At 42.4% G+C, this 13,581-nt stretch overlaps 1 protein-coding gene across 4 annotated transcripts in view; it reads left to right on the forward strand.

Moving 5' to 3' along the window:
• The window catches only part of KANSL1L (KAT8 regulatory NSL complex subunit 1 like), a 111,625-nt gene that overhangs the window by 26,969 nt on the left and 71,075 nt on the right, over positions 1–13,581 (forward strand). For all 4 annotated transcript variants that reach the window (XR_012646351.1, XM_075000741.1, XM_075000743.1 and 1 more), the window contains exons 3-4: positions 7,759–7,900; positions 12,886–13,083. Coding sequence is in view for 3 of the 4 variants with exons in the window: in XM_075000741.1 (XP_074856842.1) it covers positions 7,759–7,900; positions 12,886–13,083 (340 nt within the window). In the remaining variant the exon portion in view is untranslated. The remainder of the gene's footprint in view (positions 1–7,758; positions 7,901–12,885; positions 13,084–13,581) is intronic.

Raw genomic sequence — 13,581 nt, forward strand, 5'->3', positions numbered from 1 at the left:
GTGGAGAGGATGAGTGTTCATTTTTGTACAACTAGAAACTTGGCAGCCCTACTCCTGTGTCTTCTGAACTGATATATGGAGGGACAAAAACAGAAATAAGATTTGATCAGAGTTGTTTTCTTTTGTATCAGGATGCCATCAGTTCCTTGAAAATGAATTTTCATTTCTTCTGCAATTGATAATTTCAGTATCCCTTATTGGTTGGCCCTTATGCTGCTTAGAACTTGTAACTAAATTTAAACTTTCAGTTGGTTGATGTTATTCAAGTTAGAAAACAAATTGTGGTGTGTGCATGTGTTTTGAACACACTATTGGATGCAGTTCTGAAAGTACTAAATGGCAGCAACACATCTGGCATGGAGGGCCTGGGGACAGGTGCCAGAAATTGATGTGATAAGCAGTTACTTATGTTTTCAGATGATACGAATAATCGTAACTCATCAGTTCTGAAGCAATGTACTGTTAGGCAGAAATCATTGTTGGGTTAAAAATAAATCTGTTCAATTCCAGAAAAAGATAATATTGCTTAGAGGCTCCACAAGAAATAAGTGGCTACAGCTCTTTGTAGAAATAGTAGTATATTTGAGTTCACTGAGTTTTTATTGAATTGATATTCAGTGCATATCTTTGTTTCATAATCATAAAGCAACAGTCTATTGTTCTGTTTTCGCTGTATTCATTCTTCTGTGATGACATGGGGAAAGACCTGTATTGAGCTGTCAAAGTAAATGGTGTTTTGTTAGCTAGTGATGATTGCATGTGATATCAGAGAGTGCTGTTTGTTACGGTTGTTTCCACATTTTTAAATACATTTTGACTGTTTGGAATGTATGCAGTATACTGAGCACATCAAACAGCCTTTTTTTCTATTACCAGGTTTTAGATTTAACAGTCCAGGGGAATTAACGCTTCAGCAGTGACTAGTGTTAGTTCATTCTGAAACCAGACATTAGGGTAGACGTGCTAGAAGACTTAGTCCTTGAGAAAGCGTTTACAGGTCATTTCATAAATTGGATGTGTTTGTTGATCCATAGCATGTGTTAGTTTTTCTTAGTAGTGGGCATTTTTATTTCATACCTAAAACCAACTGCTAATTTCATTTAAAGTACATTCATTATGCAGCATAACTGTGCTTTAATGTGCACTTTAATTTATGCTGTATCCAAGTATCTTTATAAGTAATTTTTAATGTAGTAAATATAGCAGGAACTCTGCATTTACCATAACCATGTGCAATGTTTATATTCAAGCTGATGCTTTTCTTAGCTTAATCGGGTGTTGGGGCTGTAATGAAACTGTAATGCTGGTACCCTCTCCCACGTTCCAAACCACTTGGCCCCACCCCAGTCAAAGATCGTTCATGTGCAGAATGAATTTTGGAATGTGCACCAATATGGGTGTCATATGTTGCTCATAATCTTCATATTGTAGAACATAAAAAATACATTCCGCACATGGACATAAGAAGTAGAGGGAGCGCTGGTGTGAGAGAGTTAAAGGTAGCTGTGGCTTCCAAGTCTAATAACTAGAAGACAGTACATCAAATGGCCTGAATGGTTCATTTTTAAAGGTGACCTTTTATCTTCATTTATGTTAGATACAGAAGATCTGAAAAGTTATGGTGTGGATTTTAAAGTTTTTTTTTTTTAATCTGCCTGTTTTTTATCTTAGAAATGTTAGGGTTGTCAGAGCTGCTCTTCCCTAGTTTTACGGTGGTATGAAATGCTATTCTTTTTTCCATACAGTCAAGTTAAATGACACAATGCTGATCTTGAAACAATGACATTGCAATGATTCTGTGCCAGCTCCAGTGTTGGTGCAGGGATAAATCTTATCCTGTCACTCTTGATTTTTCCCCTCCAAAATTATTTCTTGTTCACAGTGGGTTTGGAGTTTTCTCTTTGTTTGTTTTTAAGGCCAATTCAAACATCTCTGTGTAATATAGAACAGAATTCCATTTACTACATCTATATTGAGCTCAGTAACTTGTATGACTAAAGCATGCTTCTAGAAAGACATCCAGTCTTGCTTTTATGTTGCCTCTGAAATAGCTGGGCTCACTGTCACCTTGAGTAAAATTTATCTTAATAGTTCGGATTTTATTTTTTTCCCACAGCTAGGCAGTTAATAGGAGAGTATTAATGGAAGTTGTGATGAGTTTTCATCCTGGAACTGGGGTACCTCTGAACCCTACTGCTTGCTAACGTGGACTCCTCACACTGTGATGTTGTTACAAGCCGCAAACCTCTTTACAGGCAGACATGCCTAGCTGAGTTATGTGAATGATTCTCCCAGGCGGTCATGAATCAACAACAGAGAAGCTCCTACCAGCTCCCCAGCCTAGGATCCCCGAGCTCTACTTGTCTTGCCTTGGTCAGTAGCCTGACCAATGCAAGTTTATTACCCAGTCTGCCCCACCCACTCTCAGTGTGGACAGGGCATGCACAGCTTTAATACACTAAGCTGAGGTTTCCCCAGTGCTTCAAGCAAAATATACAGTTTTACATAAAATATGAGAGAGATTTATTAACTATGGAAAGATAGTTTTAAGTGATTGTAAGTGGTAAACATAACATTAGAAATGGTTGCCAAAGAAAACAAAAAAAAATAAAAAGCATGCTATCTAAGTTCTGTAAGCTAAACAGGATTTGAATTAGTATATTCAGGTTACAGATCTTCAATACATAGACTGGAATTCTTCTCCAGCCTGTACCACCTCCCCAATTCAGAGTCTTTGTCCGCCAGACATGATTCTAGGTGTTGAGTTGGGTTGCAGTGAGGCTGAGTAATAATGTCACTTCCCCTCCTTTATAGTTTCGTCCAGCTTACTGGAATGAACCTTGCAACGGTATGGGTCAAACAGTCTTCATTGCATACAGTTCCTGGGAAAGTTCTTGGGCGTGTGGATTGCCTTGAATGAGAGATCAGTAGAGGCCTGCATGGATACAAAATTGGTATCCATTTCTGCATCTGCAAAAATGTCCCATTGAAATCTGCATTCATTATACCTATGGATTTGCAGGGCTCTAAGCATCAGCATGTGTGGCTCCATTCTTATACCTGAAAGGCTGGTTGTGGATGTTTCCAACCTCTCAAAATACTTCAGTAACACACACAGCAAAACTTTATAAGTTTACATACAACGTTAGCTAATATAGCCAACAGGATATTAATTTTCAGCAGATCAGCACTTCTAAAATGATACATCACAAACCATAGGTATGTCTAGGTTACAGGATTTTGTTGGTAGAAATTTGTGTCAGAAGATATCTTGTGACAAAACTTGTCGACAGATCACATCTAGACAGCAAGGCGCATTGAAAGAGTGATCCGCTCTGTTGACAGAGAGTGGCCAGACTGCCTGGCCACTCTGTCATCAAAACAGCCTCTCGGAACCACATCAGACAGCATTGCAGGTCACTAGTTCCTTCTAGGAGCCCTGCAGAGATGTGTGCTTAAAGCGATTTCCCCCCAGATACCCACTTTCTGCCTCTGCTGCGGTCATGCCTACCTCCACAAGGGACAGCACAGCTAATGCAGGGCTTTGTGTCTTTGTGGGCTAGGGTTAGGGTGGCACAGATGGTCCCTGGGAGCCATGCCACTGGAACTGCCTCTGGGTTTGCAGTATCAGAGGGGTAGCCAAGAGGAAGCCGTGCTAGTCTATACACTATCAAAACAAAAAGCAGTCAAGTAGCACTTTAAAGACTAGCAAAATGGTTTATTAGGTGAGCTTTCGTGGGACAGACCCACTTCTTCAGACCGTAGCCAGACCAGAACAGACTCAATATTTAAGGCACAGAGAACCAAAAACAGTAAGCAAGCAGGACAAATCAGAAAAAGATAATCAAGGTGAGCAAATCAGAGAGTGGAGGGGTTGGGGGGGAAGGTCAAGAATTAGACTGAGCCAAGTATGCAGACGAGCCCCTATAGTGACTCAGAAAGTTCCCATCACAATTTAAACCATGTAAATTCGGCACATTAACACATGGTTTAAATCATGATGGGAACTTTCTAAGTCACTATAGGGGCTCGTCTGCATACTTGGCTCAGTCTAATTCTTGACCTTCCCCCCCCACCCCTCCACTCTCTGATTTGCTCACCTTGATTATCTTTTTCTGATTTGTCCTCCTTGCTTACTGTTTTTGGTTCTCTGTGCCTTAAATATTGAGTCTGTTCTGGTCTGGCTACGGTCTGAAGAAGTGGATCTGTCCCACAAAAGCTCACCTAATAAACCATTTTGCTAGTCTTTAAAGTGCTACTTGACTGCTTTTTGTTTTGAGAGGGGTAGCCGTGTTAGTCTGGATCTGTAACAGCAACGAAGGGTCCTGTGGCACCTTATGGACTAACAGAAAAGTTTTGAGCATGAGCTTTTTAGCTCTGGGTTTGCAGTGGCCCCACACTGAGATGCTGCAGCAGCTGCTGAACTGTCCAACAGCCGTCCTCTTCTTCCTCACAGAGGGTGAGCCTCAGACCCTGTTCAGGGATGGCACCCTGACTACAGGATTCTCATGCCTGCACCCCGTCGAGTGCACAGGAAGCTCTGGAGGCACCACATCAGTTCAGACAGCTGGGGCTTTCTGGTCACGGAGTAGTGGGTTGACCAGCAGTGGCTCCAGAACTTTCGAATGTGGAAGGCCATCTTGCTGGAGCTCTGTTCCTGGCTTGCCCCTGCCCTCCAGAGGCATGACACCCAGCTGCAGCTTGCCATCCCCATAGAAAAGTGGGTTCCAGTCGCCCTCTGGAAGCACTCCACCTCTGACAGCTATTGGTGGGCAACCAGTTCGGCATGGGGAAGTCCACCATTAGGGCCCTCCTCATGGAGGTAACAAACTCTTGGGCTGTCCTCCCTGCTGGCAGATGGTGAAGCCATCCTGCTAAAGGGGGACCCTTGGGAAGCAGGGTCGGGGTGAGAGGGATGGAGTTAAGGTGAGTGGGGAAGGCCCATCCATAGAGGACTGTGCATCCCACTCTCACACAGCCCTGCTGCTGGGGGCTCATCTCATGGGGGTTCCCAGAGAGCTCTGGGGTGGGGGGCAGGAAGGGGATGGGGATCCCCCAAGGGCTCAGGGACTCCCTCCTTCAGCACTTTACATGTGTATTCAGTCACCTCCCTCTGCAGGTCATGACAGCCATCATCATGATCATGCTGTAGAGTTTGGGGGGGTCATCTGTCTGGGAGACCTTGATGAAATTGTAGCCAGATTCACTGTCCTGGGGTTACCGAACTGCATCAGAGCCATCGATGGGACCCACATCCTGATGCGTCACCTGGAGCATAGCACAGCTGTCAACTGGAAGGGCTACTTCTCCATGGTGCTGTAGGCCCTGGTTGACCACCCTGGACATTTCACAGACATTTATGTTGGGTGGGCAGGCTGGACACACAACACCCATGTGTTCTGCAACTCCGGCCTGTGCCAGAGGCTGAAGTGTGGCACATTTGTCTATCGCCATGAGCTGGCAGTCAGGGACATGGAGATGCCACTCTGCATTGTGGGGGACGCAGCCTACCCCCTCATGCTATGGCTGATGAAGCCCTGTACTGGACAAATGGACCCCCAGCCAGGAACTGTTCGATGCCCACCTGAACTGTGCCAGCATACTGGCCGAGGTGCCTGCTCACCCACCTGGATATGGGCGAGCACAACATTGACCAAGTTGTGGGGGCTTCTTGTGCCCTGCACAGCATTGTGGAAGGGAAGAGGGAGGCCTTCCTCCCCAGGGTAGTTGGGTGGATGCTGCCCGCGAGGGGCGTGTCTATGAGCAGCCGGGCATAGCCACCATCCACGAGGCCCATCACGATGGGCTGCAGATCGGGGAGGCCCTGAAGGAGAGCTCCCAGTAACCATCCCCTGGGCACCCTAGTGCACCTTCAGCCCACAGCCCTACCTTGTCCCCATCACAACCCCTCCCTTTGCCCCCTCATCCCTCTCCAACCCCCGCACAATGAAGATGGCTGCAGGTGTAGTGAACAAATAACTGCTTTACTGAAATAAAGAAAAATGTGTGCTAAATAAACTGTGTAATAACAAATGTTGTACAATGAAGTAAAGTGTAAGGAACTATATACGGTGGGGTGGGTTTGGGACAGGGGGTGCGGAGCCTCAGAACTTGGACGGGTTGGGGGCTGTGAACCTGAGGGGGAGCGGGACCCTAAGTGGCGTCCGTCTCAGGGTCCTCTCTCATCATGGGTTCAGGGGCCCCATCAGGGCTGGGCTATGGCCAGGACAAAGGGGAGGTACAGGTGAGGAGGGGCTATGGCAGGGTCTGGGCATGCAGGGAAGGCAGGGGCACACCAAAGTCTGGGTGGGCAGAGGGGGTTTGGGAGCCAGAGGGAAGGTCCATGGCCATCACCCATGGGATCAGGCGGGAGTCCAGGACACCGTATGGGAAGGGTGTCGGGGGAGGCTGTGGGTAGCTGGGACGTCATGTCCCACCAGACACTGGAGACTGTCAAAGCAGGGCATGAGCAGGCCTGCAACCACCACTCCATGTTGACGCTGAGCTGGCACTCTGCTGTGTTCTGGATGGCCCACAGGGCATTGTCGTCGTCAGCTCATGTTGTCAAAGATAGATCTAAAGCTGGGGTCTATAGTTATTTTGTGAGGATCCACCTTGGTAGATGCTTCAGCTATGCCCAGAGCTGAAATCACTGGTAGCTGAAGCCACAGAGAGCTGGAATCACAGGGGTTTGCCTACAGCAAAATTTTATTTCTGGGGGGGAGGGATAGCTCAGTAGTTTGAGCATAGCCCTGCTAAACCCAGGGTTGTGAGCTCAATCCTTGAGGAGGCCATTTAGGGTTTGGGGCAGATAGATGTCTGGGGTGGTGCTTGGTCCTGCTGAGAGGGCAGGAGACTGAACTAGATGACCTCCCAAGGTCTCTTCCAGTTCTAGCAGATGTGTGTATCTCCAGCTCTGTAATTTAACAGTCCAGGAGAGGAATTTTTTAAAACCTAACTCACCCATATTTGTTGTTGTGTGTATAAAAATTGGTTAAAAAATTAAATAGGACTAATGTACTATTCAGTTACAGCTTTGAGTAACACAGCATATATAATTACAAACTGTTGAGTCATGCCTTATTAGAATAAAATTGCTAATGAGGTGACATCTGTATAGGTTTGTGGAAGTGTTTGTATTTTTCCTAGTAGCATTGTTGCAAGTTACAGATTTTAACTGGACTCCATTAAGTGATATATTTTAACAGTTACTCTGGCTTTTTGGCTTTGAGATATAGAATAGAAAACCAGCTTATTATAGTAAAGTTGTAATAGCTGTTGAACAATGAGTAAGGTATATGAAACTTAGATTGTGTACTGGGAGTTTTGTTGACAGAGTACATGTCCAGATTGCAGATCTGTTGGAAGAGAACTGCTGGTTGGGAGTATTCTGTCGACGTACGTGTACATCTCGTTCTGCGACAAAGAAGGGATGTCTCAGCTGAGGGCCATTTTTTCAACATTTGTCCATTTCAATGTGTTTGGATGGGCCAAATGTCAGAAAAGCCTCTTCTGACAGAACTGTCAGCAAAATATATGCAAATACTTTATGCAATTTGCATATTTTTTACCAACAGGTCTTGGCAATCGAGACATAGCAGTTCTTAATTGAGAAAATGAGATGTTTATCTTGTATTGAGTTAACCCAGTTAGATGTTCTCTGAAGGCAAGTGAGATGCTTGCAGCAGTTGAGAATGCACTTGTGACAAAGTGTTTGTTTTTATTCTTGGTCTAACTAGTATTTCATCTTATTCACAGCAATTATAGTTCTGAATGGAATTGGCTTACAGAGAGAGCTAACGTTGGCTGCCGTTGGACATGGCTTCAGACCCAGATTTCAGAGCTAGAATATAAAATCCAACGATTAACTGACCTTCACAGGCAGATACGTGCCACTAAGGTATTGTGTGTATGCTCAGAAATGAACTCTTCAAATAAGCTATGTAGAGTGTTTCCAATAATATGTTTTTTCTTTTTCTAACAGTTTTGATAGCCGAATAAAGTATTTCAAAGAATTGTAAAGGTTATTGGGAAGATGTCAGAAATGAGACACATGGTGGCAAAGAGGACAAAAGCAGAGGATTGGGTCACCTGAATTCCAGTCCCTGCTCTGTCTCTGACTCATTGTGGCTTTGGGAAAATGATTTTAGTTTCCCTGTGTAAGAGAAAGAAACAGTGATTTTTTGTTTGGCGTACTGTACAGAAATATTTTGAAGACTAATAAGTAAATGTTTGTTCAGTACTTTGAATATGTCAGATGCTAATTATAATTAAAATTACACTATATTACCAACTGTTCTGTTGGCACAGCTTTAAAATAAACAAGGAAGTCAAGATTGCTAAACTGTGATAATGTTTTAGGAATGTTATGCTAAATCACATTATTCTTAGCAATTAATTTCTGTAGTGCAGCCAGCTCATTCTCTCGTTAGGAGGGCAAAAATGCAGGAAGTTCCTGCTCACCAATTGTTGCTATTGTGGTGGAAAGAGTTTCTAGGGCTTGCTTTGTGCCTCTTGCTCTGTAGAACTGTAGAGGAGGTCCAGCCTTAGAACTCTTTGAGATCCATGTAGTGTATATGTGGATGTCCTCTGCCTCTGCACTGACTTTTGGGACACCCTTTCACACCTCAAACCTATCAACATTGCTGTGCAGGATGGAAAGAAATATGCAACATGGCAGTGACTAAGAGTTGGTATTCTTACTCATGTATTTCCTTAGTCGTAGAATGTATGTTGTAATGAGGCCTAGCCCCACTTTGTCCTAGGGATTAAGGCTGCAGAGATGAATCTCCCTACTGCACGTCTGGGTCTCGCACCTCAGATTGGATTTTCTCTCTGCCTCTGCAAGTGGAAGGGATGATTCAAAACCATATTTTTAATTGCATTATTTTTCTAAAATTTTTTCAGCCCTGTTTATCAAATGAGTTGTTCAATATTTACCTTTATGTCACTTAGTGAATGTCAGTCTTTGCTTGACTGTTTATATTACATATCCTGCTTCAGTTTTTAAAATAATTTAGAACTTGTTTTGTACAGTTTCAGTATTGAGCCAATGCAGTTCCTATGGAAAAAGGCATAAAGGCTGATTGGCAACCTCTTTCTTTTAGGCTGGCAGGTAGTACATTTAGCACATGAATTCTAACGCTAAATTTTTAATTCTACAATTTTAATATTTCGGGTTTTTAAATATGAAATTAATGTGAATATACATTGTTTGAAGGAGCTGAAACATCTAGTTTGAACACTGGACTAGACTGGCATAGGGGAGACCCCAATGTGTGGGTATCCTCATGGGTACTGGGCAAGAGGCAGTCTCAGTTCCCTTTCCATATGGATTCAGAGGAGGATCTGAAAGGGTCCAGGGAGCCAAGATATTCTTCTCATTGGAAAACCAGAAAAAGTCAGCAGAAGACTAAAAACTGCTTTGTTGCCAAAACTAAATGTTCTGGTTTTCCAGGCCAGCCTCCTCTTCTTACCTTCCAGCTTTCTCTCCATTCCTCTTCCCTTACCTTTTTGTTTCTTCTCACCTCCTTTCTTCCCCCGTTAGGGTGGGTCCACAGAGGGGTACTGTCAGCAGCTTCATGCTAATGAGCAGTCTTGCAATTGCAAATGGTTGCTCAATAGCATAATTGCATGGCTAATTAGCATAGCCACACAAGATCTCACTGCCGGTAGAAGCTGCTACTGGTACTAAACAGGCCATGTGCACATGCCTCTGCCCGCAAAAACTCACTGTTGCCAGCAGTTATGCTAATGAGCAGCCATTTGCAATTGCAAGACCGCTCATTAGCATGAAGCTGCTGGCACTACCCCTCCCTGTAGACCCAACCTTAATGTGTCAAATCCCTCCCCCATCTTCTTTTAAGTATCTTGTTTCTGTTAATGCCTTTCCTTTCTTTTTCCACTCTCCCTCCAGTCATGTAATATATTACTCAAATGAGAGTTTTTAAAATTTGACTGTCACCTAATACGGCTTTTGTGTCCTTTCCCTTTCTTCTCCTTTCTGAATTCTGTGTTTAGATTGTAAATTCTTCAGGGCAGGGACACACTATATATCTTCCTTTTGGTTTGTAGCACTTCTACTACAATCAGATAATGCTTTGTGCCTTTTTGTGTACCCACACAAAACAAGTAATAAATAAGCTACATACTAGAAATCCAGGGGTGGATTGCCATGGCAAACACAACTGCATAGTTTTCTCTTGTTCTAACAGTCTTTATTGACTGGGAATGACAAAGAGACTCGATTATGTTTACAAAGTGTGATTAAAAAGGTTTTGAATTTTTTTTATCTACCCTAAACTAAGACTGTCAGCTTGCATTAGAGAGATTCAGGGCTGGTAAATCCTCCCTTTTGGCCTAAAAGAAGGCTTAGAAGAAACTGGATTTCCCTGGGCACAAGCCTTAGTTTTCAGCTGGTCTAGCCATGGACCACAGACATTATAAAGGCCAAGTACACTTCTGTCTGGGACTTGGACCATCTCCTGATGGTTAATTCAGAGAAACCAGAATCAGTCTGATGGAGGGACAGTATGTTTGTAGACATGTCCGTTTAGTGGCCGTGCGGGTTACCACACTTAGAATCATTGCAGTTCTTTAGCTTTTGGGTGCTCAACTTACTATTTAGTTTGAACAGTGGAAAAAGTGGAGAGACTCAGGAAGGTGAAGCCAGTTCCCTGTTGCTTGTGCCCCTTTCAGTTTTCCTTCTTTAAAAAATTATCCTTATTGTAGATTCTAGGGCTAGTAGCTCCTGATTCAGGACTTAAGGTGTCAGTATGATGTTGCGGAGGACCATTCAATAAAAGCACAAATATGGAAGCATCACTGGAGCCTCAGCAAAGACAGAGGTCATTTGCTTATTCGATATTAGAAGAAATATGGGGTTCTTGATTGAGTTCCACACCATATGATTCCTTCATCGTCCAGAACTTTTAAGGAAACACATTCGCTAGAAACCAAAACACAAGAAGGTGAACTTGGAAGAGTCCATTCTTCCAGCACTAACTAGGAGCTCAGATTTACACATGCATAGCTTTCAGTACCAGGTTTACACTTCCAGCTAATGCCACAGAATTCTAAGGTTCTGTTGGCTTTTGCTAAATTAAAAAGAAACACATAAATTCTGGCTAATGGCAGATAAGCATGAGCAGTTGAGGAAATAGATTTGATTGTCTCAAAGCTCTGTTTGTGTTTTATTTTACATGTGACAATATCTCTGACTATATCTAGACTGTAGGATTATGTCAACAAAACTTCTGTCGATAGAAGTGTTGTCAACAGAACATGTGTCCAGACTGCAGCTCTGTCTGCAGATCTGCTGGTTGTGAGTGTTCTGTTGGCATCCCTGGACACCTCATTTCATGAGGAAGAAGGGATGTCGCAACAGGGTTTTTTCCTGACATTTGGTCCCATGTGGACAGGCCAAATGTCGGAAAAGCCTCTCCTCACAGAACTGTTGGCAAAAGATGTGCAAATACATTGTGCAATTTGCACACCTTTTGATGACAGTTCTCAGCAATCTAGACATAGCCTCTGACTTCTTTATTTTAGGAAACTGATTTGAATGCTTTTGACACTTTGTTTTTGTAATATTTCTCGTGAAGAACAAAGTAAAGATTTTTGTTATTTTTATTTTTAAACATCTGGCTTTCATTACTATGAAAGGTGATACTTATCTTTTTAAACTATTTATAGTCCAGAAGAGATACCACACAAACACGCTGAGGCTGATATCTCATTCCTGCAGATGACCTTGAAGAACAATGGAATTCATAGAAAAATGTTTTATATAGGGTTGTTGCCTCCATAAATACAAACCAAAATTGCATAACACCAAAACTTGCCTTGAATCATGATGAAAGGCTGTTTGTGTTGTTTTATGTGTTTGATGGATTTGGGAGAGAAACCTTGATATTTTGTGTGGGTGGAAGCAGTGGGAAAAGAAGGGGAAGGGAACTTTAAGGACTTTCAGAATAAACTCTCAGCTGTAAATATGTTAATTACCTTGGAAATAAAAGGCTGTGGGGTTTGTTTCTACACAGAGGAAACCGATCATATTAAAACATCAGGCAAAGAATCACGTACTTGAGATAATTAAGTATGGATTTCTAACTTAAATTTTGGCATGGGCTCTGAGGCGTCCCTATGACACAGGAGGTTTAGTGCTGCAAAGGAAAAAAACGAATGTTACAGCTTTATTATGACTTAAATCAGGGGTCTGCAACCTGTGGCTCCAGAGCCACATCTTTAAGGTCTTCTTTGTGGCTCCCAACACTGTAATTACAAGGTTTAAAAAAAAAACAAGCCAAAAAAAAACCTCCTGATTATTTTCAATAAGTGGTTTATATCTAAAAGCCCAAAAACGAACAACTCATCTAAATAGCAAATGATATGTGATCTTCAAACGTTGGGTAACTCCCCGTACTGTCCTCCAGAGAGAGACAAAGTTAGGGAGTGAAAGTCAGGAAGACAGTGGTGCACACAGACACATATACACGTTAAGTGTGAGGACATAGAATATGTAAAAAGTTTGTGAACATCCCGCTGTAATCATGTATCGCATTGCAAATCATATGTGCACTGTTCTTAAAATGGGTTACAAAAAGTATGGTTTCATGTTATTTATTAAGGACCGTCTCATATTCACATGATAGAATTTTTTTACCAAATTGGAAAAAAATGGCACTTGTAGCTATTTTGGTTGCCAGCCCCTGGCTTAAATGGATGAAGGTTAGTTATATATTGTATGGTACTGGGCATACTCACAACTGTTTCAAAGAGTTGCTGTGGGCTTAAGAGAGATGTTCCAGGGTTGACTGTCACTTGAAATTGATTTAGGAAGGTTAATTTGTTGTCCACCAACTGTTTTCAATTGCTGTTGTCTAGGGGATGGTGATCTTAGAGGAATTCCCACTTCCAAAAGACATTTTGAAGAAGCAAACACAATTGACAAACCCAGAAGCTTTATTAAACACTACAGGGAATTCTCAAGCTACCCTTGAGAGACAAGATTCTTTGCTGGAACACGACTTTGAAATGTCACCAAGCAGCCCCACTTTACTCCTAAGAAACATAGAAAAACAGGTAAAGTAAAGTAAGAACTGAGTGTCAAATGGAGCCAAGCGACCTATTACAGAATTACGGCAAGCTGCCCAGCATTTATTTTCAGACTCATAAAGATATTTCACATTCTTAAAAGTGGTTTCTGATGGATTTAAAGTCTTAAATAAATAAATTGGTCACTAGGATTACCAATTAACTTTTCATTACTGAAGTGTGTATAATTCCGTTTTGATTTAATCAGAGACCATCTCTTGCTTCAGAGAAATACACATCAAGTTTCTGCACAGCAGATCTAACAGTTTTATACCATTTTGCTCTGAAGGATTTAGTTTAGTGCACTTTTGCTACAGTTTCTCATTTCACAAAATTATAGTACTGTAAATGAGTGCACCTTTTCTGTGAAAATAAGTTACATTAAAAAAAGAAAAACAAAACACCTTTGTTTACATGCTCTCCCCAGCAAACAGAGGTCCAATTCTGTGAAAAGTTACATCTCTGTAACCCTACTGACTTTTATGG

The sequence above is a fragment of the Carettochelys insculpta genome, chromosome 8 (assembly GCF_033958435.1).
Source record: "Carettochelys insculpta isolate YL-2023 chromosome 8, ASM3395843v1, whole genome shotgun sequence".
Classification (NCBI taxonomy): domain Eukaryota; kingdom Metazoa; phylum Chordata; order Testudines; family Carettochelyidae; genus Carettochelys; species Carettochelys insculpta.